Raw genomic sequence first — 25,603 nt, 5'->3', positions numbered from 1 at the left:
CATGGGAACACCAGCACTGCAAGCTGACCCTCAAGCCACTCACCATCCTGACTTGGAAATACATCGCGGCTCTTTCGCTGTCAGAGTGGCAAAATCCTGAAAGACTGTATGGCGAACAGCACTGTGGCTGTGCCGACACCTCATGGACTGCAGCAGTTCAAGAAAGCAGCAAACCATCACCTTTCGAATGTCAGTTGGGGATTGGCAATGAATGCTGGCCCCTTCAGTGATGCCCACCTCTCGAAATGAATAAAACAAATAAACACTCGCAACTACAACCGGAGACAGATAGATACAGAACAAATCTCACTCACGTGCATGTTTGGATACAATCTGAATCCCCCAATCACATTCACTAACAGAGGGTAAAATGCAGTCGAAATTGGGCGATCGTTATCCAGTTGCAGTTTAACCAGAGTTTTATACAAGAATAGAGAACATCTTAACACAACGTGCAACATTTTAACCCAATATGGAACATTATGAGACCAGTTAATCATCTTTCTGCCGAACAGAAAACATCTTCACGGAGAATATTTTCACACAACACGGAACACGTTTTCAGAGCAGGGCATATATTAACAGAACATTTTTAAAAAGTACACAACATGGATCATATTTATACAACCGGAAAGATATTGAAAGCATCAGGGAAACATTTTACACAACAGCAGAAAGCACCTCTCAACAACAGAGAGCAGAGGGACACAGCAGGAAATATATTTACAAATATGTACTTGCAACAGAAAATTCCTTTAAAAATAGAGGTCGATTTTCCAATTCCGTGCTTTGCCGGTTTCCCATCACCTTTGCCTGTCGTTACGTGTCCAGACAATCTCTCTTACTGCTATTGCGTGTTTTTCTCTGTTTTATTCTCGCTTTGATGCAGTGGCTGAGCGTCCCGACACTGGAACGTGTATTAAATGATACAGGAGCGAAAATCTGCCTGACTATATTGATAGGCAGCAGAAATGGCCTTTACCGGAGCAGAGTGGCGCAGCGGAAGCGTGCTGGGCCCATAACCCAGAGGTCGATGGATCGAAACCATTCTCTGCTATTCCTATTATCACTGACAATGAAACGACTTGTGGCTTCGACGTGGAGTCGGCAGACAGGTATTTACATGGGCTTCTCTTTTCTCCAAAAAACCTCAATCTGCAGTGAATCAATTTTATATGCAAGAAAGCATACGAACGGGGAACATCTTAACACAACATGCAACAATTTACTGACAGAAACATCTTCACGGAGAATCTTCGTGGAACACATTTGCAGAGCAGGGGCCATATTAACAGAATAGAAAAAAAAAACATTTACACAGCCGGAAACACAACAGCGGAGCATCTTACACAACAGCAGAAATCATCTCTCAACAACAATTGAGACAGTTACATGGGGAAGATGGGTCTGGAGGGTATGGCGCAAACACGGGCGATTGGGAATCGCTCGGTGGTAAAAAACTGGGCGGCATGGACACGTTGGGCCGATGGGGCTGTTTCCATGTTGTTAACCTCTATATCATAGAGCACAGCAGGATAAACAGTGAAACACTTTGCACAACAACAGTGAACATCTTTGAACAGCAGAGAGCACAGTTACACAGCGGGAAATATATTTATAAACATATTTACAAGAGAAAACTCCTTTGAAACATCAGTGATCAATTCCGTGACTGTCGTTACACGTGAACAAACAACCTCTTTGGCTGCTTTTGTGTGTGTCTTTCTCTGACCCTTTATTCTTGGTGTAATGCAGTGGAATTGTGTAGCCAGACTGAGCCTCCTGACACTGGTGATGGTGTTAAACAAAAGTGTGGAAGTGAATATCTGACTGATTGCATTGATAGGCAGCGGGGGTGGGGGGTAGGGTAAGGGGGAGGAGGAGAGGGGGGAGGGAGGAGTGGGAAGGAGGGAGGGGGGATGGGGAGAAAGAGAGGGGAGAGGGGAGTGGAAGGGGGAGGGGGGAGAAGGAGGGGGAGGGGGAGATGGGAGGGGGAGGGGGAGCGGGAGGGGAAAGGGGGAGGGAGCAGGGGAGAGGAGGGGGCGGGGGAGGGCGAGCGGGGAGGAGGGGAAGGCAGGTGGAGGGGGAGGGGAAGGAGGGGGAACGGGGGAGGGGGGAGGGAGAAGGGGACAGGGGTCGTGGGGGAGGGGGGAGGGGGCGGAGACTGGGGAGCGGAGGCGGGCGGGGGGGGAGGGTGGAAGCGAAGTTGGACTTTCTGTAGCAGAGTGGCGCAGCTGAAGAGTGCTTGGCCCATAGCTCAGAGGCCGATGGATCGAAACCATCCTCTGTTACTTCCTCTTAACAATAATAACAAAACCACTTGACTACAATTCTGCAGCATTTACGTGGAATATGCAGGCAGGTATCTGCATTGGCTCCTCTTTTCTGTTATAAGCCTCAACCCAGTTTGATATGCACACAAGGTGTAGATACTGTGAACATGCACCAGGATATATTCGACAGAGGTAATGGTGCACAGGGCACAATTTCAGAATTTGTGGACAATGTGAAACTTGGAAGCATCGTGACCTGTGAGGAGCCTGGTGTAAAACTTCAAGAAGTACATCGGCAAGTTGACGGAATGCGTGGACAAGTTACAGATGAAATTCAAAGCTGAGAATTGTGAAGTGATTCATTCTGGTAGGAAGATTATAGAGAGACAATGAAAAGTAAAAGGAAAACAGTTCCAAAGTATCTAATCCATTTCATTAGTGACGTTTCTCAGTCCTACAACTCTAAATAAGGTGCAATAGTACAACTCTAAAATAACAGCAAATTACTGCGGATGCTGTCATCTGAAACCAAAAGAGAAAATGTTGGAAAATCTCTGCCGGTCTGGCAGCATCTGTAAGGAGTGAAATGAGCTCGTGTTTCGAGTCCAGCTGACCCTTTGACAAAGGGTTATCTGGATTGGTTTACTGCCAATTGGTAACTTCCTTAAAGTCAATAATAATCCATTCAAAATATCCGCATATGTATTTTACAATCATAATTACTCATTTGAATGAAATTACTGCATCTCACATTACTTCGTGTTAGCTCATAAACGTATTTAAAAGTCATTTAACTGAATGCTGCGAGTTGTATCCATGCCTTAATGTCGACTGGTTTAAATATCTTACCACTCCATCAGGGGTTCCACTTACAGGTATTAAATGTCATGAGAAGTCTGGACAGAATGGATAGGGACAAACTGTTCCCACTTGTGGAATGATGAAGAATGAGAGAGAACAGATTGAACATCATGAGCAAAGGAAGGAATAGGAAGACGAGGAAAACATTTTTCACACAGTGAGTGTTTAAAGTTTGGAATACACTGCTGGAAAGTGCGGTGGATACAGATTCAATTGAAACGTTCCAAAGGAATTAGATTGTTATCTGCCGCGTTACAGGGAGAAGGCGGAGATGCTCATTTTCTGTCACAACTCCTCACATAATTTCTCATTCATCATTCATCACTGAATCGAGTGTGAACTGTTCTCTTGTCGTTTCTAAACAAGTAGAAGTGCAGCACTGATTAAATGACAAGACAGTTGGTGGCCTAAGTCACTGGAGAGTTAAAAAATTACAAATATGTGTCTGAAAGGAGATGAGGATGGCACAGTGACGAAATTTGACATAAAAATAGAAAATGCAAGAAACCTCATGCAGGTCTTGCAGCATCTATCGGGGGAGAAACAGAGTTAATGCTTTCGGTGTCCGTGACTCTTCTTCAGAGTTGAGGAGAGTTTGAAATGTGACGGATTTAAAATGTTCTCGAGAATTCGGAGCACAATCTGGATTATTCATTCAAGCAATTACAAAGGCAAATGGCATGTTTGGTTTTTTGCACGTGAATTGGAGGAGATGAAGAAAAGTGTCTTGCTACAATTGTACAGGAATTTATGGAGACCACATCTGCAATGCTGTGTGCAGCTGTGGTATCCACATTTGAGAAAAGATAAGCTTGCATTAGAGGCGGTACAGAGAAGGTTCACTAGATTACCCCCCGGAATGAGGTGGTTGTTCCATGTTGAGAGGCCGAGTGAATTATTCTGAGAGACCCTAGTGCTCAGAACAATGTGTAGATGCTGAGTGAATGATTCCATTGCTGTCCTCTGGGCAGACGAGTGGCAGATGAAGTAAAAGTAAAGAAAAGTAAAGTTAAAGTAAAGTTTATTAGTCACATGTAAGGCTCACATTAACACTGCAATGAAGTTATTGTGAAATTCCCCAATTTGCCACAGTCGGGCACCTGGGCGAGTCAATCACCTAACTAGATGATGTTCAATGCACAGAAGTGTGAGTTGATTCATTTTGAGAGTGTGGAGAAATAAATGGAGAAACACTTAAGGAAATGCAGGAAAAAAGGGATCTCGGTTTCTCAGTAGAAAAGTCATTAAAGGTGGTTGGGCATGTTGAGAGAGCAGGTAATAAAGCAAATGACACCCTATGTTTTATTGGAAGATTGAATACATGAATAAGAAGATCATGTTGAGATTTTAAATACACTAGATAGGCCTCACCTGGAGCACTGAGTCCAGTGCTGGGCACCACACTTGAAGAAGTGTGGAGGGAGTGCAAAGGATATTCACATGAATGATTCTGTTGACAAAGATTTGTAGCAATGAATTTGAACAATGAACTTCTTCGATTGAGAAGTTGGGTATTTTTCCTCACGGAAAGAAGTCTGTGAGGACCTGTAGAGGGAAACGTAACATTGAGGAAGCAGGTGTGCTGCAGAAGGATTTGGAAAGGCTGGGAGAGTGGGCAGAGAAATGGCAGAAGGAAAACAAGTGGGAAAGTGTGAGGTTACGGACTTTGGAAGGAGGAATGGAGGCACAGATTACTTTTTAAATTGTGAAATGCTCAGGAACTCAGAAGCACAAAGGGACTTGGGAGTCCTTGTTCAGGATTCTCTTAAGGTAAACGTGCAGGTTCAGTCGGCAGTTTGGAAGGGAAATGCAATGTTGAGAGGGGTGGAATACAATAGCACGAATGTACTTCTGAGGCTGGCAAAGGCTCTGGTCAGACACCGTGTGGAGTATTGTGAGCAGTTTGGGCACCGTATCTAAGGAAGGATGTGCTGGCCTTGGAAAAGGTCCAGAGGAGGTTCACAAGAATGATCCATGGAACGAAGAGCTTGTTGTATGAAGCACGGTTGAGGACTCTGGGTCTGTATTCGTTGGAGTTTACAAGGATGAGGGGGGATCTTATTGAAACTTAAAGGATACTGGGCGGCCTGGAGAGAGTGGACACAGAGAGGATGTTTCCACTTGTAGGAAAAACTACAACCAGAGCACAACCTCAGACGAAAGGAACGTTCCTTTAAACAGAGATGAGGAGGAATTTCTTCAGCCAGAGAGTGGCGAATCTATGGAAATCTTTGCTGCAAAAGGCTGTGGAGGTCAGGTCGTTGAGTGAATCTAAGACAGAGATAGATAGATTCTTGAGTAATAAGGGGATCAGGGGTTATGGGGAAAAGACAGGAGAATGGGAATGAGAAAAATGGCGGAACAGATTCGATGGGCTGAGTGGCCTAATTCTGCTCCTCTGTCTTATGGTCTTATGGAAGAGAAATAAGGGTGGCTTTCGCACTGCTGCTGCAGAATGACAGGGACCTGGACTCAATTGAGGCCTTGGGTGACTGTACGTATTTTTCACATTTTCTCTATGTCCACGTAGCTTTCCTCTGTGTGCTCTGGTTTCCCCCCACACTCCATTGATAGGGTAAGTGGATTTACCATGCTAAATTTACCCTTATGTCTCCCAGTATGTTTAGATTAGGAGGATTAACAGGATAAATATTTGAGGTTGCGTGGATAGATCAGAGAATCAGTGCAGACTCAATGGGCCGAATGGCCACCTTTTGCAATGTAGGGATTCAATTATAGAGTTTTTCATGTTCCAGTCAAGCGTTCATCAAGAACCAGGGGGAAAATTTCAAAATAAGTGTCAAAATTGCACAGATTCAGTTCCTAATGTATACATCTTTGGAAACTAAAGGAACATTTAACATGGCCAATCCACCGAAGCTGCACATCTTTGAATCGTGGGAGTCAACCAGAGCACCCAGAGGAAACCCACGGGGGAGAATGTGCAAAATTTGCACAGTCAGCAAAGGCCAGGAGCAAACCCGGGTCTCTGGGGCTGTGAGGCGGGAGAGTGGGATTAGGTAGCGCGCAATTTCAATAAGGCAGTGTAGACTTGATGGACCAAATGGGCTGTTACGGCATTGTAAAGATTCTGTGGTTTGGAATCTAAAACATGATCCTATTGAATGGAGCAGCAGGCTTGAGGGGCCAAGTGGTCCACTTCTGATCCGATTTATTGTGCTGCTGTGTCCAGAAAGCTGCTAATTGATTTCTCATCATTAAATCAGAATTTACTCCAGATACCGTTCATGCATCAACCCTGTGCTCAGTGACAAACACTGACTCGTGGTTAAGCAATATCTCAATTTTAACATTCTTATCCGTGTTTCCAAAACCCTCCATATCCTCAGCTCTTCCTCCCTTTCATCAACTCCAGCATAACAATCCTCTGAGATATCTGAGCTCCACTGATTCTGCCCTCGTGGTAAGAAGTCTCACAACATCAGGTTAAAGTCCAACATGTTTATTTGGTCGCAAAAGCCACGAGCTTTCGGAGCGCTGCTCCTTCATCACGTTACCTGACTTACCTGATGAGGGAACAGCGCTCTGAAAGCTAGTGGCTTTTGCGACCAAATAAAACTGTTGGACTTTAACCTGGTGTTGTGAGACTTCTTACTTGGTTCACTCCACCAGTGATATTCGTACTTTCAGCTCTCTGGGTTTCAGCTCTGGAATACCCTCTCTAAAAGCCCCTGGCTTCCAGCTTGCTTTCCTCTCGTTCATTTCTGTCGCCTGTTCCCTTCATTTCTTTCCTCCTTCCTTTCCCGCGGGTTTCAGCTTTTGCATCCTCTGACTTTCCGCAATCCTTTTGCCGCTTTAACTGCCATCAACGAATTATAATTGTACAACTATAATTGTGTTTTCGGTTCCACTTTAAGGATTCTTTCCGCCTCCAGCTCTTTGATTTCTCATTGGTTTCAGCTCCGGATCGAATTGAATGACGCAATGACGCTGGGCTGGGAGTGACGCTCACGAGTTTGTTTATTTGGTTTGACCGAAAAAGAGGGCAAATATCAACGATAACCCACGACCATCGGACCGGCAGTCGCGCACGAGCGGCACAGTCCGATTGGACACTGCGTTACGATTGGCTAGACAAGATGTCAATCACATTGTGGGGCTGTTGTTGTTAGCAACGCGGTCTGCGATTGGTTACAATTGGGAGCATCATTTTCAATGGTCTCGAACTTCTGACTATGGAACCCATTGATTGGATAACGCAGCTGTCACTCAGTGGGCGCAGAGCGGCCATTGGATAATCGCGATGCGTCAATTTCCGATTGGTTTTCCCAGCTGCCGGTCACAGGCCCATCAGACACCGCGCGGAGCGGCAGCAAATGTCCCGCCAGTGGCTTCAGTCCCCGGGCCCGGATCCATCCACAGCGGGGCACCGGATGGGTGAAGGGTTTTGGTAGCGGTAATCTCATCCTGCCCGGCTGTAAATGGGGTGGCACAGTGGTTAGCACTCCTGCCTCACAGCGTGGGGAGCGTGCATTTCCTCCGGGTGCTCCGGTTTCCTCCCACAGTCCAGAGATGTGCGGGTTAGGTGGATTGGCCATGCTAAACTGCTCCTTCGTTTCATGGGGACCAGCTCGGGTCAGTGCTGGGGGTAGAACCTGGGTGGGATTGTAGTTGGTGCAGACTCGATGGGCAGAATGGCCTCCTCCTGCACTGTCGGATTCTATAAATCCGCAGCTTAGTGTTTCCAATGGCAGCTTCCTGTGTAAACATGTCACGCTGCAGTTCCCCGTCTCAGCAATAGCGGCACTGCCCTAAAAAGAGGGCAATAGCGGCACTGCAAACTCCCTGGAGTCAGACCAATCAGCACAGAAATTGGGATCTTCCCGTGCTTTGTGTGTTGGGCTCAGTGTCACAGCAGGTTAGAGCAGCTCACTTTGCAGAGGCCACGGTTAGATACTGGGATCTTCCTGTGCTCTGTTTTGGGATGGGGCTTGGTTACTTTGAGTGAATCTCCCTTATTGTTTGGTTCTAATTACAGCCTCTCTCTCTCTTACAGTCAGTCTGGGTGTTCCTGACTGAGCAGAATGGCCTGATCTCACCACACATATTGAGAGGGAGGAGCTGCCGCTCGAGATGAAGATGATTGAGAACTCCAGCTTTCTCTCCACTCGTTTACTGAGGCCCAGCCCTTCATCCATCATTAGTTTTCCCAGGATGTCAGGTACATTAACATCTTCACCTGCTGTGCACACTGACCTGACAGTGGGAAGGTATTGGAGCATAATGGGGCAGTCAACCATGTCAAAGGTGTGGGTAGGTTGAGAAGGATGAGGAGATGAGGAGGGATTGTTCAGCTGGGTAAGACTGCACTCGGCCGGTTCCATTCTTATCTTTCTGGTCATATGCAGAGTATCACCTGCAATGGTTTCTCTTCCCATCCTGTTCTGTTACCACCGAAATCACCCAAGGATATATCCTTGGCTCCTTCCTATTTTTCATCTACACCTTACCCCACAGTGATATTATCTGAAAGCACAGTGTTAGTTTTCACATGTCTGCTGATAACACCCAGCTCTACCTCACCATCACCCCTCACAACCAATCCCCTGTTATTAAGTTATTACACTCCTTCTCCGACCTCGAGTACTGGCTAAGCAGAGAATTCCCCTAATTAAATATTTGGAAGACCAATGTTTCCACTACAAATTCTGTTCTCAGTCACTGAGTCCATCTCCCACTGTCAATGTCCGAGTTTGAAACAAACCCTCATAATCTTGGCACCTCATCAGACTCGGAAATAAGATTCCAACCACATATCTGTTCCTTCACCAAGATCACCTATTTCCAGCTGTGTAACATCACACAGTGTTTGTAATACCTCAACTCACCCGTCCCTGAAACCCTCATCCATGCTTTTGTTACCTTTAGACGTGACAATTCAAACACACTCTGGCCCAGCAGAATTCCTTGCTTAGAGGACATTAGTAAACCAGATAGGGTTCAATGACAAGCGACAATTAGATTTTTGATTGCAGATTCATAGTGAATTCAAATTTCATCATCTGCCATAATATCCACATAATACTACATCTGCCATGTAGATGCCCACACACTCAGCCTGTCCAAATCACGCTGGAGGATCTCTGCATGCCCCTCAAAGCTCACCCTCCCACACAATTGTATCATCTACATATTTGGAGATAATACATTTAGCTCCCGTGTCCAAATCATTAATATATAATATGAACAGTTGGGGTCCTCGCGCAGATCCCTGCGGTACCCCACTAATCACTGCCTTCCAATTGGAAAAATACCCATTTATGCCATCTCTTTGCTTCCTGTCTGTTCACCAGCTTTCTTTACATCACAAGGCACTACCTGCAATCCCATGTACTTTAATTTTATATAGTAGAGAGGTGGCACAGTGGTGAGCACTGCTGTCTCACAGCGCCAGGGACGCGGCTTCGACTCCTGGCTTGGGTCACTGTCACTGTGAAGTCTGCACGTACATCTATGTACGTCTGCATCTATGTGGGTTTCCTCTGGGTGCTCCAGTTTCCTCCCACAATCTGAAAGATGTGCTAGTTAGGTATATTGGTCATGCTAAATTCTCCCTGAACAGGCAGCAGAGTCTGGCGAGTGGAGGATTTTCACAATAACTTCATTGCAGTGTTAATGTAAACCTGCTTCTGACACTAAAAAACAAATTAACCTTTAAAACTTAAAAACGTCATGTGAGACCTTGTCCAAAGCCTTCTGAAAGTCTAAATAAACCGCATCCACAGGTTCTTCCTGGTCAACTCTCCTAGTTACATCCTCAAAGAATTCCAGTAGTATTGTCAAGCGTGATTTCCCTCCCTTAAATCCATGCTGATTATAACCCTGCTTTCCAAATGCTTGATGATGGACTCCAGCAACTGCCCTCTGACCGGCGTTCAGCTCACTGTTCATTGGTTCCCTCTTTCTTTTCTGCCTCTGTTCTTGAAGTCCAACAGGTTTATTTGGTAGCAAATACCATTTGCTTTTGGAGCGCTGCTCCTTCGTCAGATGGAGTGGAAATCTGCTCTCAAACAGGGCAAACTGTGCCCTGTTTGAGAGCAGATTTCCACTCCATCTGACGAAGGAGCAGCGCTCTGAAAGCTAATGGCATTTGCTACCAAATAAACCTGTTGGACTTTAACCTGGTGTTGTTAAAACTGTTACTGTGTTTACCCCAGTCCAACACCGGCATCTCCACATCATCTGTTCTTGAATACAGGGTTTAGATTAGTTACCTCTCTATCCTCTGAAGGTGCTGACTCTGGCTGGGTTCAGTTCCACACTCACTGGTTCCTCCCTCTCCCCTGAAGATGCTGACTCTGGCTACGTTCAGTTCTGCACTCACTGGTTTCTCTCTCTCTCGCTCTCTTGAAGGTGCTGACTCTGGCTGGGTTCAGTTCTACACTCACTGGTTCCTCCCTCTCTCCTGAAGGTGCTGACTCTGGCTGGGTTCAGTTCCACACTCACTGGTTCCTCTCTCTCTATTGAAGGTGCTGACTCTGGCTGCGTTCAGTTCTAACTCACTGGTTCCTCTCTCTCTCTACTGAAGGTGCTGACTCTGGCTGGGTTCAGTTCTAACTCACTGGTTCCTCTCTCTCTCTCTCTCCTGAAGGTGCTGACTCTGGCTGCGTTCAGTTCCACATTCACTGGTTTCTCTCTCTCTACTGAAGGTGCTGACTCTGGCTGGGTTCAGTTCTAACTCACTGGTTCCTCTCTCTCTGTTGAAGGTGCTGATTCTGGCAGGGTTCAGTTCGACACTCACTGGTTTCTCTCTCTCCATTGAAGGTGCTGACTCTGGCTGCGTTCAGTTCTAACTCACTGGTTCCTCTCTCTCTATTGAAGGAGCTGACTCTGGCTGGGTTCAGTTCTACACTCACTGGTTCCTCTCTCCCTCTCTCCTGAAGGTGCTGACTCTGGCTGGGTTCAGTTCTACACTCACTGGTCCCTCGCTCCCTCTCTACTGAAGGTGCTGACTCTGGCTGGGTTCTGTTCGGAAGCTGGAAATCTGAAATGAAAGCAGAAAAGCAAGCTCAGCAAATTGTGCAGCATCTGTTTAGAGAGAGAAACAGAGTTAGTGTTTCAGGTCTGTGACCTTTCATCAGAACTTGAAAAAATAGAAACTGGGAAGAGGAGTCGGCCATTCAGCCCTTCGAGTCTATTCCATCATTCAATGTGATCATGGCTGATCCTCTATCTCAATTCCATGTTCACATTTTTCCCAATACCCCTTGATGCCAGTAAAATCTAAAAAAAACCTCTCTCTCCTTCTTGAATATATGCAGTGACTTGGTCTCCACAGCTTCTGAGGTAGAGAATTCCACAGGTTCACCACCCTATGGGTGAAGAAATCTCTCCTCCTCCTCTTCCTAAATGGTGAACCCCGTATCCTAAGACTGTGTCCTCTTGTTCTACATTCCCCAACCAAGGAAAGCATCCTTCCTGCAGCTAATCTGTCCAGCCCTGTTAGAATTTTATGTTTTAATCAGATCTCCTCTCATCCTGTCCTTTCTGTTTTTCACACCAAAATGTAGAACTTCACGTTTAGCCGCGTTGTACTGCATCTGCCATGTGTTTGGTCACTCACTCAAGTTGTCCAAATCACCTTGAAGCCTCCATGCATTCTCCTTCAACTCACAATTCCGCCAGTTTTGTGTTGTCAGCAAATGTGGAAATGTTACGTTTGGTTCCCTCATCAGGTCGTACATGTTTGAATACGCGCTGAAAAATGGGATTAGAATAGATAGATGCTGATGGCCAGTACATACACGAGGGGCTGAATGGCCTCTATCTGTGCTGTAAAATTCTATGACTATGACCTCTTAAAGAAGTCATTTATTGGCTGTCCTTTGGGAACTCCTGACATAATGATTTGTTTGATAGAAATGAAGATCTCTTGTCTTTTCTCTGGTGTCTTACACTTTGCTCCTTGCTTCCTGACTGGAATCTCCAAACTGGGGAAATTGTGGATGTGGTGACATCATCCTGTTGGGGATGAAGCTATTGTCACAGAGTCCTGTGTTGTCAATATACTGACCCGTTAACATGGTTCCCCAGTTTCACTGGATGTTGACAGAATATTTACCATTGATTTGGTGTTCTACCTGCCAGCTGTTCATACGGAATACAGATGTTGTGAATGAGCATTGTCCACCTCCACTTACAGCAATGATAGTGACAACCTGCATCATTTCCGGATAGGGCTGGAGTCATAGTCATACAGTCACAGAGATTTACAGCTGGAAACAGGCCGTTCAGCCCAACTCATCAATGCCGCCCAGGCAAAATTGTAACCACCTCTGCTGCTATCTCTGACAGCTCGTTCCAGACTCCACCCTCTGTGTTTCTCCCCTCTCACTTTAAACCTATGCTCTCCACTTTTAGACTCTCCTATCTTTGGGAAAAGATATTGACTATCTTGCTGATCTATGGCCCTCATTATTTTATAGACCTCTATAACATCACCCCACGCCTCCTACACTCCAGGGAAAAAGTCCCAGTCTATTCAGCCTCTCCTTATAACTCAAACAATCAAGTCCCGGTAGCATCCTAGTAAATCATTTCTGCACTCTTTCAAATTTAATAATGGTCTTTCTATAATAGGGTGACCAGAACTGCACACGGTATTCCTAGTGTGGCCTTCCCAATGTCTTGTGCAACTTCAACATGATGTGCGAAATCCTATGTGAGGATAAATGGGCCAATACAATGCATTGCCATTCCTATAGTTGTTAATGAAGTGAAAAAGCCGGTGTTTAATGAAATGCCCCAGGTGGAAATCTGCTCGAATGTGGCAACACTGCAAAATCCTCAATTATTGTTGTTTCTGCTCAACCAGCCCCAGAAGCTTGGAAGGTGGAAGTCCCCGATTGGTCTGAAGTTGGAGGTGAAGAGCCAAGTTTCAACAACTTGCTGACAAACATCAAAAGGCAGCTGCTTTGGAGCAAGGCGATCCTCGAACAGGCCATTCAGAGTAGCCAAGACCCTGGAACATCATCGCTGCTGGAGAACAGAGAAGATGTGAGGCAAGGCAGGATGCTCAAGTGGTCAAAGATGGGACTGAATCATTGGTGGAGACTCCGACTCCAGTTCTGACTCCTTCTGGCATTGATGGACGGTTTGAAGTGGAGGAAATTAGTCAGGATGGAAGTGGTGATGAGATTCACAGTTATTCCCTCAGCTGAGAGACCATTTTTAAGGCAATCTGTGCAGCAACTCCACTCTGGGGTGGGTGTCAGATCAGCTCACCAGATGGAAGGAGGACTGGAGCACAGATGAGGCCATTCAGCCCCAATACTTTCTTAAACGCTCTGCTGTGCAGTTCAAAAACTGAAAGTCCAGGATTCAAGCCATGTTACGCAGGCGACTGGGAAAAGCATCATTGGATTAATCAGATCAGTGGCCCATACTGGAAAGACTCAAAGCCCAGCAGAGAGATGTCAACATGAATTTTCACTTTTAATGTCTCTTCTTTACTCTAAACAATTTGTTGTGTTTGTATAATTATCTTAAATATTACACATTAAAACAAATACTCAGAATATTTAGTATTGCCAGAGAAGTGTAACCAGGAACAGTGCCCTGTTCATTCAGTTTGGGGAACACTTCCTGACAGAGGAAGATTGGGACATGACAGCTTCTCCCTGTCAGCTGTTTCCACTTCCCTCCACAATCCTGAACACCTCTATCAAATCTCCTCTCAACCTTCTCTTCAGCAAAGACCCAAATTCTCCAATCTCCCGATGCAACTGAACTTCTTCATCCCTGGACCCTCGCCCAGTGATTTATTGCAACCTTTTTTCTGCCTTCCCCTCTTTTCTAAACAGTGCTGTCCTGCAGATAATGCAATACTCCAACTGAGGCCAAACCAGGGTTTTATACAGCTTTCCCATAACTTGCTTGGTCTTGTAAGCTGTGCCCCTATGTATAAAGCTCACAATCCCAAATACTTTATTAACCACACTCTCAACCTGTCACCCAAACAGCAATTATTAGTGTCACATTTAATCACAAGTCCCTTGTTCCTGCATGCCTTTACAATTGTATCATTTTTTTCATATTGTCTCTCCCTTTACTTCCCACTGAAATAAATCATTTCACACTTCTCTGCTTTAAATTGGTCTTGTCTCACTAATCCACAAGCTGTCGAAGTAACTTTGAGCTTCAACACTACCCCCTCCCAGTTCACAATGCTGTCACGTATTGTGTAATTACCACAATTTTGAATGTGTGCTCTGTGCAGCATTGCCGATGTCTCTAATGTGTATCAGGAAGAGCAGGATTCCTAACACCAACCCTCCTGGAATCCCACTTTAACCGACCTCCATTCCAAATAAAAACATTTCCCACTGCTGTGTTTCCTGTCACTCTGTCAGATTCCTATCCATGTTGCTGCTGTCCCTTTTATTCTATCAGCTCCAAATGTTACCACAAGTTTGCTGTGTGCCCCTTTATTTATAAAATGCTTTTTGGCAGTCCATGTTCACATTAACCACATTCCCCTCATCAACCTTTTCTGTTACCCTCATTAAAATCTTAAGCAAGTAAAATATGATTCCCCTTTAATCATTATGTATGTGTTTTCCTTATTGTACATCAGCACAAGTGAGTGTTAATTTAATCTCCAGTGTTTGGAGAATATTTCACGTTGCTGAGGTTAAACTGATTGGACTTTAGTTGGCTTATCCTCACAGCCTTTTCTGAAGAAGTGTATTTGTCATTTGCAATTCTCCAGTCCTCTGGCACAACTCATATAACTAGCTCGGATAGAAAACTTTTAACCATTGCCTCTGCAATTTCCACCCTTTTTTTCCCCTCAGTATCCATGCTTGTGTCTTGTCCAGTCACAAGAACACAGGAAATAAGGGCAGACATTTACTATGTGGCCCATCAATAATGTTAAACCATTCAAAACAATTATGGTTTATGTGTCTTTATTGCCATACAGTGCAAAGCACAGAGGCACAGTATTAAAACAAGAACAGCAACATCATCAGACAATACATAGATAGGAATCACACTATATTTCTGACAAGTTTTCTAAAAAGTCACTACATTTTCAGCATTCCTAACAAAATCATTTGAAATATCAGCAGTTCTATTGGGGAGAAAACAAACTGTGACTATTAAGATGTGAATCAAATTTCTGTAGTTGATACTGACGATCACCAAAACTATGGTAACTCCGAATAAAGAACTTTTCAAGCTTGGGTAATAAGGTCATGTATCAATTTATAAATTTGAACTAAACCATAAATCAACCTCTTGAAAGGTTGCAATCCAATAATTCTTAATCCCTCACTAAGTATTCCCCTCATGCCTTCCATTTTCCTGGTTACACAGCTTTGCACTCTTTCTATCAGCTGTATATCTTTTTGAAAGTGTGGGTTCCAAACTGTGGGTGCAGACTCCAGGTGTGGGCATACCAGCTGCTTATGGAGTTTCAGATCTTGGGATTGAACTCCACTTTACTCCTCACTCCCTTGATTCCCTGAGAAACCAAAATTTGTCTATCTCAGCCTTAATTGTCATCGACTGTCATAACCTGCAGTGCAGATGGAGGCCATTTGATCCATTGAATCTGCACTGACTCTCTGACAGAGCATCCCACCCAGAACCTATCCCGGTAACCCCACATATTCTGCTAATCCCCCTAACCAATATATTTGGGACACTAACAGGCAGTTTAGCATGGTCAATCCATCTAAACTTTGGAGAATGGGATGAATTGCAAACATGGGGAGGATGTGCAAACATCATACAGGCAATCACCCAAGGTGGAATTGAACCCAGTTCCCTGGTGCTTTGAGGCAGCAATGCTAACCACTGTGCCACCACTAGTGTATTCAACAATGGAGCATGTCAAAGGATCACAACCCAATGAGTGCAGAAATTTATTCTCATGTCAGTCCGAAATGATCTGATCCTTACACTGAGCCAGCTTATGCAATCTCCCAATGTCCACAAAATCAAACCCCTTCAGAATCTTGTATGTTTTAATGTTTTGCCTCTCATGCTTGTGAATCACAGAGAATACAGACCCAGTTTACGAAGGGTCACATCATATGAAACCCTTTCACCCCCGTGGACCAATTTACTGACCCTTCATTAGTGATTGAAGCATAATGAGAAAACCCTTTCCCACAGCGAGTAGTTCAGCTCTGGGATGCATTGTCTGACAATGTGGTGATGCAGCTTCAAGTGAGGCATTCAGAAAGGAATTGGATTGTTAAAGTTGCACCAGCAGAGTGGCACTGGTTAGCGCTGCTGCTTCAGAGCGCCAGAGACCCATGCTCAATTCCTCCATGGCTGACTGTGTGGAGTTTGCACATTCTCCCTGTATCTGCATGGGTTTCCCCAGGTGCTCCAGTTTCCTCCCATAGACTGAAGATGTGCAGAATAAATGGATTAGACATGATATATTGCCCCTTAGTGACCCAAGATGTGTAGAGTAAGAGGGTTAGCCATGGGCGAAAGATGTTCTTCCAGAGAGTCAGTGCAGATGCAATGGGCAAATGGCCTCCTTTTACACTGTGGATTATGCGGGATCCAATGGATATTCAGTGCTTCCATTTGTGAAGCCAAGGATCCCATCCACTTTGCAAGCGACTCTCCTAAACTGTCTCACTTTCAAATATCTTCCTGAATCTACTCCCTCTGAGCCTGCACACAGTTTAGAACTGGACCATTCAGTTTATTTTGCCTCTCCCCATCTCTTCTGTCAAAAGGCAGCACTGTTCCTGAGTGTGGGATTAATAACGTGTCTCTTCCACATACTGCAGCTTCTGTTTCTCCAAGAGAATCTTTCTGGCTAAAGCTGGAATTTACAAGGATTTCTGTCACTGAGACATTGTCTGGCCGTCTGTTTCTCACCACCCTAACTCACTCTGTCTCTGTCTCTCCCTCCACCCACTCTCATCCACTCGATATGAAGGCGGGCTATTGTTGTTTAGTGACTGAGTGCACACAATCTGTATCTTCATCTGATCAAATAGAATTCAGCTTGTGAACAATTTCATCATTTCAACCAGTTCTGGGTTAAATCAGGCACAACTCTGATTGGCTGCAGCCCCCTGAATTTGGGGAGCAGATACTGTGAGCATTGCTGGCCTCAGAGGCTTTTACAGTTACTGAGCTGGGAAACCCCAACTAATCCCTGAGAATCCACAGCACAGAGCGAGAGGAGAGGAAAGTCTGTCCTGGGAGCTGTCAATCTGAGACAGTTTGATCCTGTCAATGTGCAGATGTGAACCTGCTCCTTCCATTCCCAAACTGTTATAACGAGGAATACAGAACGCCCAGTAATGACCAGCTTGTTGCAATGTGTTTGAATGAACATGATGTGATATCACCGAAGCAGCATTTTGAAATATTCATTCAATGTATTCTGATGAAATGTATTTTTATGCTCTGTGTGCATTCTTATGCCATTGCATAAGAATCTTCCTCTGACATGAGACCGTATTTTGCCTTTGTGCCTTGATGCTGCTTTTAAAAGAAAATGTTCATGTTATGAATTTTCTCATCGAACCACAGGAAGAATTATAGAAAAATAACAGCACAGAAGGAAGCCATTGAACCTATCCTGCCATGCCAGTCCATGCCAGTCCACAGCAAGAAATCTCACAACACCAGGTGAAAGTCCAACAGGTTTATTTGGTAACAAAGCTTGCTGCTCCTTCATCAGGTGAGTGGGTGTTCTATTCACAACAGGGCATATAAAGACACAAATTCAATTTACAAAATAATAAGGACACCCAGGTGTCCTTTCCAAGCCCATGTTCCTGCGCCCAGCCCGGAGCCATGCAGCTGAATGCACGATGGAGATCCAAATACTAAATGCCAAAACTTTGCGAACCTTCTTTGAGCCAGTTGCTGCCTTGAAGCAGTAGAGTTAATATTTCAAATCACACCCGCTGCGAGCAGGGTTCGAACCTGCGCGGGGAAACCCCATTGGATTTCAAGTCCAACGCCTTAACCACTCGGCCATCGCAGCTGCTTATTTGCTGTTGTGATGTAACCGCCTTAGCAACATTCACGGACCTTTATCAGGCACCGGAATGATGCAGAGCACAGCGTGTGAGTTGAAATTTGTTCGTCTCCTTTTAATTTGTATCTTTGTCTCTGATCCAGAACTCATTCACTAGTTCAGAGACTTGTTATTCTTTTTCAATAACCTTTCATTAAAATCAAATTGAACCCGAATTCTGCATCCGAAAAATAAAGTCCACTTCATTTCAGTCAAATGTTGCGTGTAAACCACAAGAGGGCGCCGATAATGTCCAATACACATTACCAATGCGATGGCCGGGAATCGAACCCGGGTCAAGGCAGCTATGCTCACCACGAGACCACCATCGCTCACTCTGCGTAAGCAGTTGTTATTTTCATTAGTTATAATTACAAAACTACCTTAGTTGCTGATTTCAGCAGACACCAGGTGTGTCCTTGGCCCATTTTTTTAACCTGAACTTCACTTGTCTCGTTTCTCTGGACAGTTTGAGCCACCTTTTTGCTGTTGTTTCTGACTGATAACTCTGATTAGATTTGCAGTTCATTTGAACAAAGTTTCCACTGAACGGAAATTGAAGCTGGATTTTATGTTAGAAACACATGGATGATGAGAATATTTGGTGATTTTTTTTAGGAGTGTCCCCCTTCTGTTCTGACCAGAGATAGACAATTAAATAAGTCAAAACTCTGGGTCAGGAACTGACCCTTGGTCAAATGCTCGCACAGTCACCACAACACCACCTGGCTCTGTCACCCCCTCTGTATTTATAGAACGAATACACAAGCAATCAAGTGGCAGAGAAATAACAGCTTAGAGAATTATATAACCGACATTCCCGTTCTGGGAGTTTTACACTTTCCGATAGATCGGGGTGAGCAGGGTCGCCCAATCAGAAAGCAGATCCTTGGGACATGGAATTTGATTAATATCATGTTTTGCAATCATGTTAATCGGTCAGAACCATGTTGATGTTATTTCACTCCAATCTATGAAGGTTTGATTGAATCGTGACCTTGTTGCACAACTTGCGTTCAGCCAGGAGATGGCAGCAGGGAAAAATAATTTGGATTTGCTGTTTGTGTCAATAAATCGAGTCATGGAGGTTCACAGCATGGAAAAAGGCCCTTCGGCACAACATGTCCATGCCGCCCAATTTTTGCCATTCAGTTCGTCCCTATTGCCCGTGTTTGGTCCATATCCCTGTATATCCAGCTCACCCATGTAATTGTCTAAATTATTTTTAAAAGACAAAATGGTACCCGCCTCTACTACCTCTGGCAACTCGTTCCACACACCACTCTGTGTGAAATAAATTGCCCTTCTGGACCCTTTTGTATCCCTCCCCTCTCATCGTAAACCTATGTTCTCTAGTTTTAGACTCCCTTATTGTGGGGAAAAGCTGTTGGCTATCTACCTTATCTATTTCCTCATTATGATATAGGCCTCTTTATATCACCTCTAGGTCTCCTGTGCTCCAGGGGAAAAAAAAGTTCCAGTCTATCCAACCCCTCCTTATAACTCAAACCATCAAATCCTGGTAGCATCCTAATAAATCTTTTCTGCACTCTTTCTAGTTTAATATCCTTCCCTCCCATAATAGGGTGACCAGAACTGTACACAGTATTCCAAACGTGGCCTTACGAATGTCTTGTACAATTTCAACAAGATGTCCCAACTCCCATGTTCAATGTTCTGACCACTGAAACCAAGCATGTCGAATGTCTTCTTCACCACCCTGTCCACATGTGACTCCACTTTCAAGGAGCTATGAACCTGTACCCCGAGATCTCTTTGTTTTATAACTCACCCCAACGTCTTACCATGAACTGAATAGGTCTTGTCGTGGTTTAATCCACCAAAATACATCACCTTACATTTATCTAAATCAAATTCCATCTGCCATTCATTGGCCCATTGACTCAATTGATCAAGATCCCACTGCAATCCGAGGTAACCTTCTTCATTGTCCACTCTGCCACCAATCTTGGTGTAATTTGCCAACGTACTAACCATGCCTTCTAAATTCTCATCCAAATCATTAATATAAATGACGGGGTAGGATGAGTGACTTTGCAGATGGCATAAAGATTGGCTGGGTGGTGAAAGGGAGGGTGAGTTTCTTAGTCTGCAAGAAGATATAGACAGGATAGTCAAATGGGCGGATAAGTGGCAGGTGGAATTTAACCCCGAAAGATGTGAGGTAACACACTTTGGAAGGAATAATTTGGCAAGGAATTATTCAATGAAGGGCATGGCACTTGGAAGTTCTGTGGAATATAGGGACATTGGCGTGTTTGTCCATAATCTCTGAAGGTAGAAGGGTATGTTAGTAGGATGGTGAAAAAAAAACATATGGGGCACTTGTCTTTAACAATCGGGGCATCGACTGCAATAAAATGTCATGTTGGAGTTGCATAGAACTTTGGTGGGGCCACAGCTAGAGTACTGTGTGCAGTTTTGGTCGCCACAAGATAGGAAGGATGTGATTGCACTGGAGGGGGTGCAGAGGAAATTCACCATGATGCTGTCTGGGATGGAACATGTAAGTTCTGAAGGGAGATTGGGGAGGCTTGGATTGTTTTCTTGAGAGCAGAGAATACTGAGGGGGGACCTGATCGAGGTGTACAAAATTATGAGGGCATCGACAGAGTGGATAGGAGCAGCTGTTCCCCTTGGTTGAAGGGTCAGTAACAAGAGGACATAGGTTCAATGTGAGGGGCAGGATGTTTAGGGTGGATGTGCGGAAAAACATTTTTACCCAAGGGTAGTGACGGTCGGGAATGCGCTGCCTTGGAAGGTGATGGAGGCAAGTTGCCTCACATCCTTTCAAAGTATGTGTTCAGCAATTGGCATATCATAACATTCAGGCCTATGGGTCAAGTGGTGGTAGATGTGATTTGATTGGAGATCAGATGCTTCTTCGATGTCAGAGCAGACTCGATGGGCCGAAGAGCCTCTTCTGTACTGCATGATTCTATTATTCTATAAACAAATTCACTATGAACCGGATCAATGTCAGCCATATTCCTTGCCAGTTCTCAGACAGGCACTGATTGGTTCGAAGTTTGTTTCATTTTCCAGGATCCAGCTCAATTAAATAAATGTATTTCTTATGTTCTGTTTGTCATTAATAAAAATCTTCCTCTGACGTGAGACCTTGTTTTGTCCTTGTGCCCCTGTTGATGCCTTTGTCATTCTGCTCATGCTTTGATTTTCCTCATGTCACCTTAGAAAGAACCAGAGAAATGTAACAGCATAGAAGGAATCCATTCGGCCTGTCTTGTCCTTGCCAGACTGAGGACACTCAGGTGTCCTTTCCAAGCTCACCTTCTTGTTATGTAGCTGAAAGCATGCTGGAGATCCAAATAATTCTTTCCAAAAAAATAGGATTTGCAACTCTGTGGCTGTCTAAAGCCTACATTTCCAATCACACTCGCTGGCAGCGGGGCTCGAATCTGCACGGAGAAACCCCATCGGGTTTCAAATCCAACGCCTTAACCACGCGGCCACAGCAGCTGCTTATTTAACAAATTAAAGCAAATCACTGCGGATGCTGGAATCTGAAACCAAAAGAGAAAATGCTGGAAAATCTCAGCAAGTTTGGCAGCATCTGTAAGGAGAGAAAAGAGCTGACGTTTCGAGTCCAGACGATCCGTTGTCAAAGCTTTGACAAAGAGTCATCTGGACTCGAAACATCAGCTCTTTTCTTTCTTTACAGATGCTGTCAGACCTGCTGAGATTTTCCAGTATTTTATCTTTTGGCAGATCTTATTTGTCAGAATAATGTAACCACCTCAGTAAAGTTCATATTAACTTCATCAGGCACCAGGATTGCGCAACACACAGTGTGGGAGCTGAAATTTGTTCCTCTACTTTTACTTTGAGTCTTTGTGTCTGGCTGAAAATTCATTTATTCGGTCAGAGACTTGATTTTCTCTTCCAATATTTTTCATTAAAAAAGAATTATGTCCGAACAAAAAATGAAAAAGGTATCTGCATTTTATTTCATTCCTGTCAAATGTTTCGTTCGCCCTGTTTTTGTCCACTCAGTTTAAAACACAAGAGGCCGTGGATAAGGTTCAAAATAAATGACCAATGCATTGGCCAGGAATCAAACCTGGGTCATCTGCTTGGAAGGCAGTTATGCTCACCCCTATACCACCATCGCTCACTCTGCTTAAACAACCGTTATTTTCATTCGTTATAATTACTGAACTTCCTGAGTTGCTGATTTCATCAGATACCAGATGTGTCCATAGCACAGTTTGTAAACTGAACTTGGCTTGTCTCATAGTTCTGGACAGTTTAGGCCACCTTTCTTTTTACTATTGTTTCTGACTGAGAACTCATTGATTAGTTTTGAGGTCTTTAATTTCATTTGAACAACATTTCAGCTGAAAGCAAATTGAATGTGGATTTTCCATTCGAAACACAGCGATGATGAGAATTTTTAGTCAATTTTATTTTAGGAGTGCCCACCTATTGTTCTGACCTGCGATAGATAATTAAATGAATTACCACTGTGATGGCCAGAAACTGACCCTTGGTCAAATGTTCGCACAGTCACCACCATCACTCACCTGGCTCTGCCACCCCCTCAGTCTGAAAGTCCAGCTCTGACAGTGAATCTGGTCACCTTCGGGCCCAATCGGAGGATGGTCAGAACATGTCTGCCACTGTCAGAAACTCCATTATCAGCGAGTGGGGGATGAATATTTAACTGGCTGTCACTGGTTGTTGAGGTTGTGATTTACTGTTACCTGTCAGTGCAGGAAAAACAAATAAAACAGGAAAATTGAGAGACTCCGAGAGCAGTTAATTTGTATCTTCACCCTAAAGAAACACAATGATGTCTGCAACCGCTATAATAACTGAAAAAACAGCTATAACTGTCTGTTGCCGCGGAATCTGGTTTACAGATGTGGCCGTACACCCCATGGACTGCAGCGGTTCCAGAAGGCAGCTCAGCGCCACCTTTCCAAGGGCAATTAGGGATGGGCAACTAATGCTGACCCAGAGAGCGACACTCACATTCCATGAATGAATTCAACGACAATCTGTGGGGAGCGGGACTCAGAGTGTTTAACAGTTACTGAGGCGAAAAACTATAACGACGCCCCCGGGATACAGAGCAAAGGCTAAAAGGAGGAGAAATTCCGTCCTGGGACCTTACAGTTGGTGAAAGTTTTGTCCTGTGAATGTGTAGATGTGAATATTGTGGAAGAGAGAGTGTATGAAAGGGACGGAGGAGTCAGACTAATCCAACTGTGTTTGTGTGTCTGTTCTGATCATGAGATCACCGAGTCTCTCGTGTAAAATAAAACAATTTTCCAATCAAAGATTCCCTTAATCCCCCTGCTGAGCCCCAAAGTGAGATTTCAAGGCAATTGTTTCGCTAAATTCAAGATTTCAGTGGAAAAGTAGAGAACATGTCAGCTATCGCGTGTGAGAGCGCGATCAGTGCAGCAGTAAAACGGGTTTCAGTGGAAAATGGAGTTCTCAGTTCGAGTGAAACCTTTTCAACAGCAAACATTCGTGTGTCAGAGACATGAAGGATGTGAGCTGGATCTCTGGAGAGGCGGAATTTCATTGCAATGGGAGAGTTTGTTAGGAGAGAGAAACTGATAGCCAGGTTCCGCACACACAAGGACGGCCTCAACCGGGATATTGGGTTTATGTCACACTATTTCACATAAATATTTCTGCTTTTTTCCTCCTGAGTCTTTATCATGCGATCCTAGAATCAGAATTTATGTCACACTATTTGTAACTCCCACAGTTGCGTGGACCTGCAGAGTTTCACTGGCTGTCTTGTCTGGAGACAATACACATCTTTTTAGCCTGTCTTGATGCTCTCCCCACTCCCATTGTTTTGTTTCTTAAAGACTGGATTAGTTGTAAGTATTCGCATTCCAACCATTATTCATGTAAATTGAGTCTGTGTCTTATAAGTTCTGTTTGTGAACAGAATTCCCACTCACCTGAAGAAGGGGCTCAGAGCCTCGAAAGCTTGTGTGGCTTTTGCTATCAAATAAACCTGTTGGACTTTAACCTGGTGTTGTTAAACTTCTTACTAGGAGAGAGAAACACAGAGAGGCTGGAGGAGCCGGGAGCTGACAGCAGCTTGTCTCTGCTCCGTCCGCTCTCTGCCTTTAAGTTGCTCTGTGCCGCCACCACTGGGTTCATTTCGGATCCAGTTCTGACTCACACAGATTTTCCACACACTCTCGGATATGACTGAAACTGCAGCCGCCGAAACGGCTCCTCCAGCCGCTCCCGCTCAAGTGAAGTCTCCCAGGAAGAAGAAGGCGGCTCCCCGACCTGCGGCAGCCGGTCCCAAGTTAGGCGAGCAGATCCTCAATGTTGTGGCGGGTTGCAGCGATCGCAAGGGGATGTCCCTGGCCGCGATAAAGAAAGCTTTGGCTGGCAGTGGAGTGGATGTGGGGAAGCGCGGCTCCCAGATCAGGTTAACGATCAAGAGGAAGGTGGAGACAGGGTCTCTGGTGCAGATAAAGGGACAGGGCGCCTCCGGCTCCTTCAAACTCGCTAAGAAGGAAAGCCCGGGGAAAATGGGAAAGAAGTTGAAGAAACCAAAAGCCAAGAAATCTTTAGTAAAGAAAACAGCGGCCAAGAAGGTGACAACAAAGAAAGCAGCAGCCAAGAAACCCGCAGCAAAGAAACCCGCAGCAAAGAAAACTCCAGTGAAGAAATCAACAGTGAAGAAAACAAGCAGCAAGAAGGCGGCAACTCCAAAAAAGGCGGTGAAGAAAGCAGCCCTGAAGAAAAAGTCTCCTGTGAAGAAGGTGACGGGCGGAAAGTCTGTCAAAAAAGCGACTAAATCGAAGGCCAAACCCAAAGTGAAAGCAGCAAAAGCGAAGAAAGCGTCAGGAAAGAAGTGAAACAACCCGAGCAAATTGTAAACCTCTGAACCCAAAGGCTCTTCTCAGAGCCACCCACATCTCTCAGGAAAGAGCTGATCCCGCAAGAAAATGATTCCCCCTCCCGCGGCCCGGCTCATTCTCAATAGAGATCATTTCAAATTCAGACTAAAGCGAAACACAGCAGAGGCTGAATTTCATTTGAATTTCACATTTGTTCAATCGCCACTTTCTCTCATAATAAAGATGTCTGGTAGATTCAGTAACACTGGCGGCGAAACACCGCATTCGCGCCTCATTTTTAACCGAATCCCTGCAGTGCAGAAGGAGGCCAATCGTCCCATCGAGTCTGCACCGACCACAATCCCACCCAGTCCGGATCCCCATGACCCTATTTATTGACCCTACTTACTCCCCGACACTCCGGTGCAATTTAGCATGGCCAGTCAACCTAACACGCACTTCTATGATTAGTGTGCGGGAGGAAACCGGAGAAAGCCGAGGGAGAATGTTCAAACTCCACACAGACAGAGACCTCAGCCGGGAATCGAACCCAGGTGCCTGGCGCTGTGAGACGGCAA

At 44.8% G+C, this 25,603-nt stretch overlaps 2 protein-coding genes, 1 long non-coding RNA gene and 2 other non-coding genes across 5 annotated transcripts in view; 3 read left to right on the top strand and 2 right to left on the bottom strand.

Annotated features, from left to right (window-relative positions):
- The window catches only part of LOC144485064 (uncharacterized), a 213,841-nt gene that overhangs the window by 108,139 nt on the left and 80,099 nt on the right, over positions 1-25,603 (bottom strand). The gene's annotated exons all lie outside the window — the stretch shown is intronic.
- On the top strand, positions 986-1,057 carry trnam-cau (transfer RNA methionine (anticodon CAU)). The gene has a single exon. It is a non-coding gene; the product is annotated as a tRNA-Met (tRNA).
- On the top strand, positions 7,430-15,343 carry LOC144485074 (uncharacterized). Its single transcript, XR_013496143.1, has 3 exons — positions 7,430-7,551; positions 8,152-8,316; positions 12,970-15,343. It is a non-coding gene; the product is annotated as an uncharacterized LOC144485074 (long non-coding RNA).
- On the bottom strand, positions 18,045-18,126 carry trnas-uga (transfer RNA serine (anticodon UGA)). The gene has a single exon. It is a non-coding gene; the product is annotated as a tRNA-Ser (tRNA).
- LOC144485079 (histone H1-like) lies at positions 24,378-25,043 on the top strand. Its single transcript, XM_078203372.1, has one exon. The coding sequence runs from the start codon at positions 24,378-24,380 to the stop codon at positions 25,041-25,043; it is 666 nt and encodes a 221-aa protein (XP_078059498.1).

This window comes from Mustelus asterias, unplaced genomic scaffold (assembly GCF_964213995.1).
Source record: "Mustelus asterias unplaced genomic scaffold, sMusAst1.hap1.1 HAP1_SCAFFOLD_152, whole genome shotgun sequence".
Lineage (NCBI taxonomy): Eukaryota > Metazoa > Chordata > Chondrichthyes > Carcharhiniformes > Triakidae > Mustelus > Mustelus asterias.
The sequence above is the reverse complement of the archived record's forward strand: the minus strand, read 5'-3'. Positions and strand labels throughout refer to the sequence as shown.

Bases quoted from the DNA above. Each gene is read 5' to 3' on its own strand.
- LOC144485079 (XM_078203372.1), top strand. From the start codon at position 24,378: ATGACTGAAACTGCAGCCGCCGAAACGGCTCCTCCAGCCGCTCCCGCT.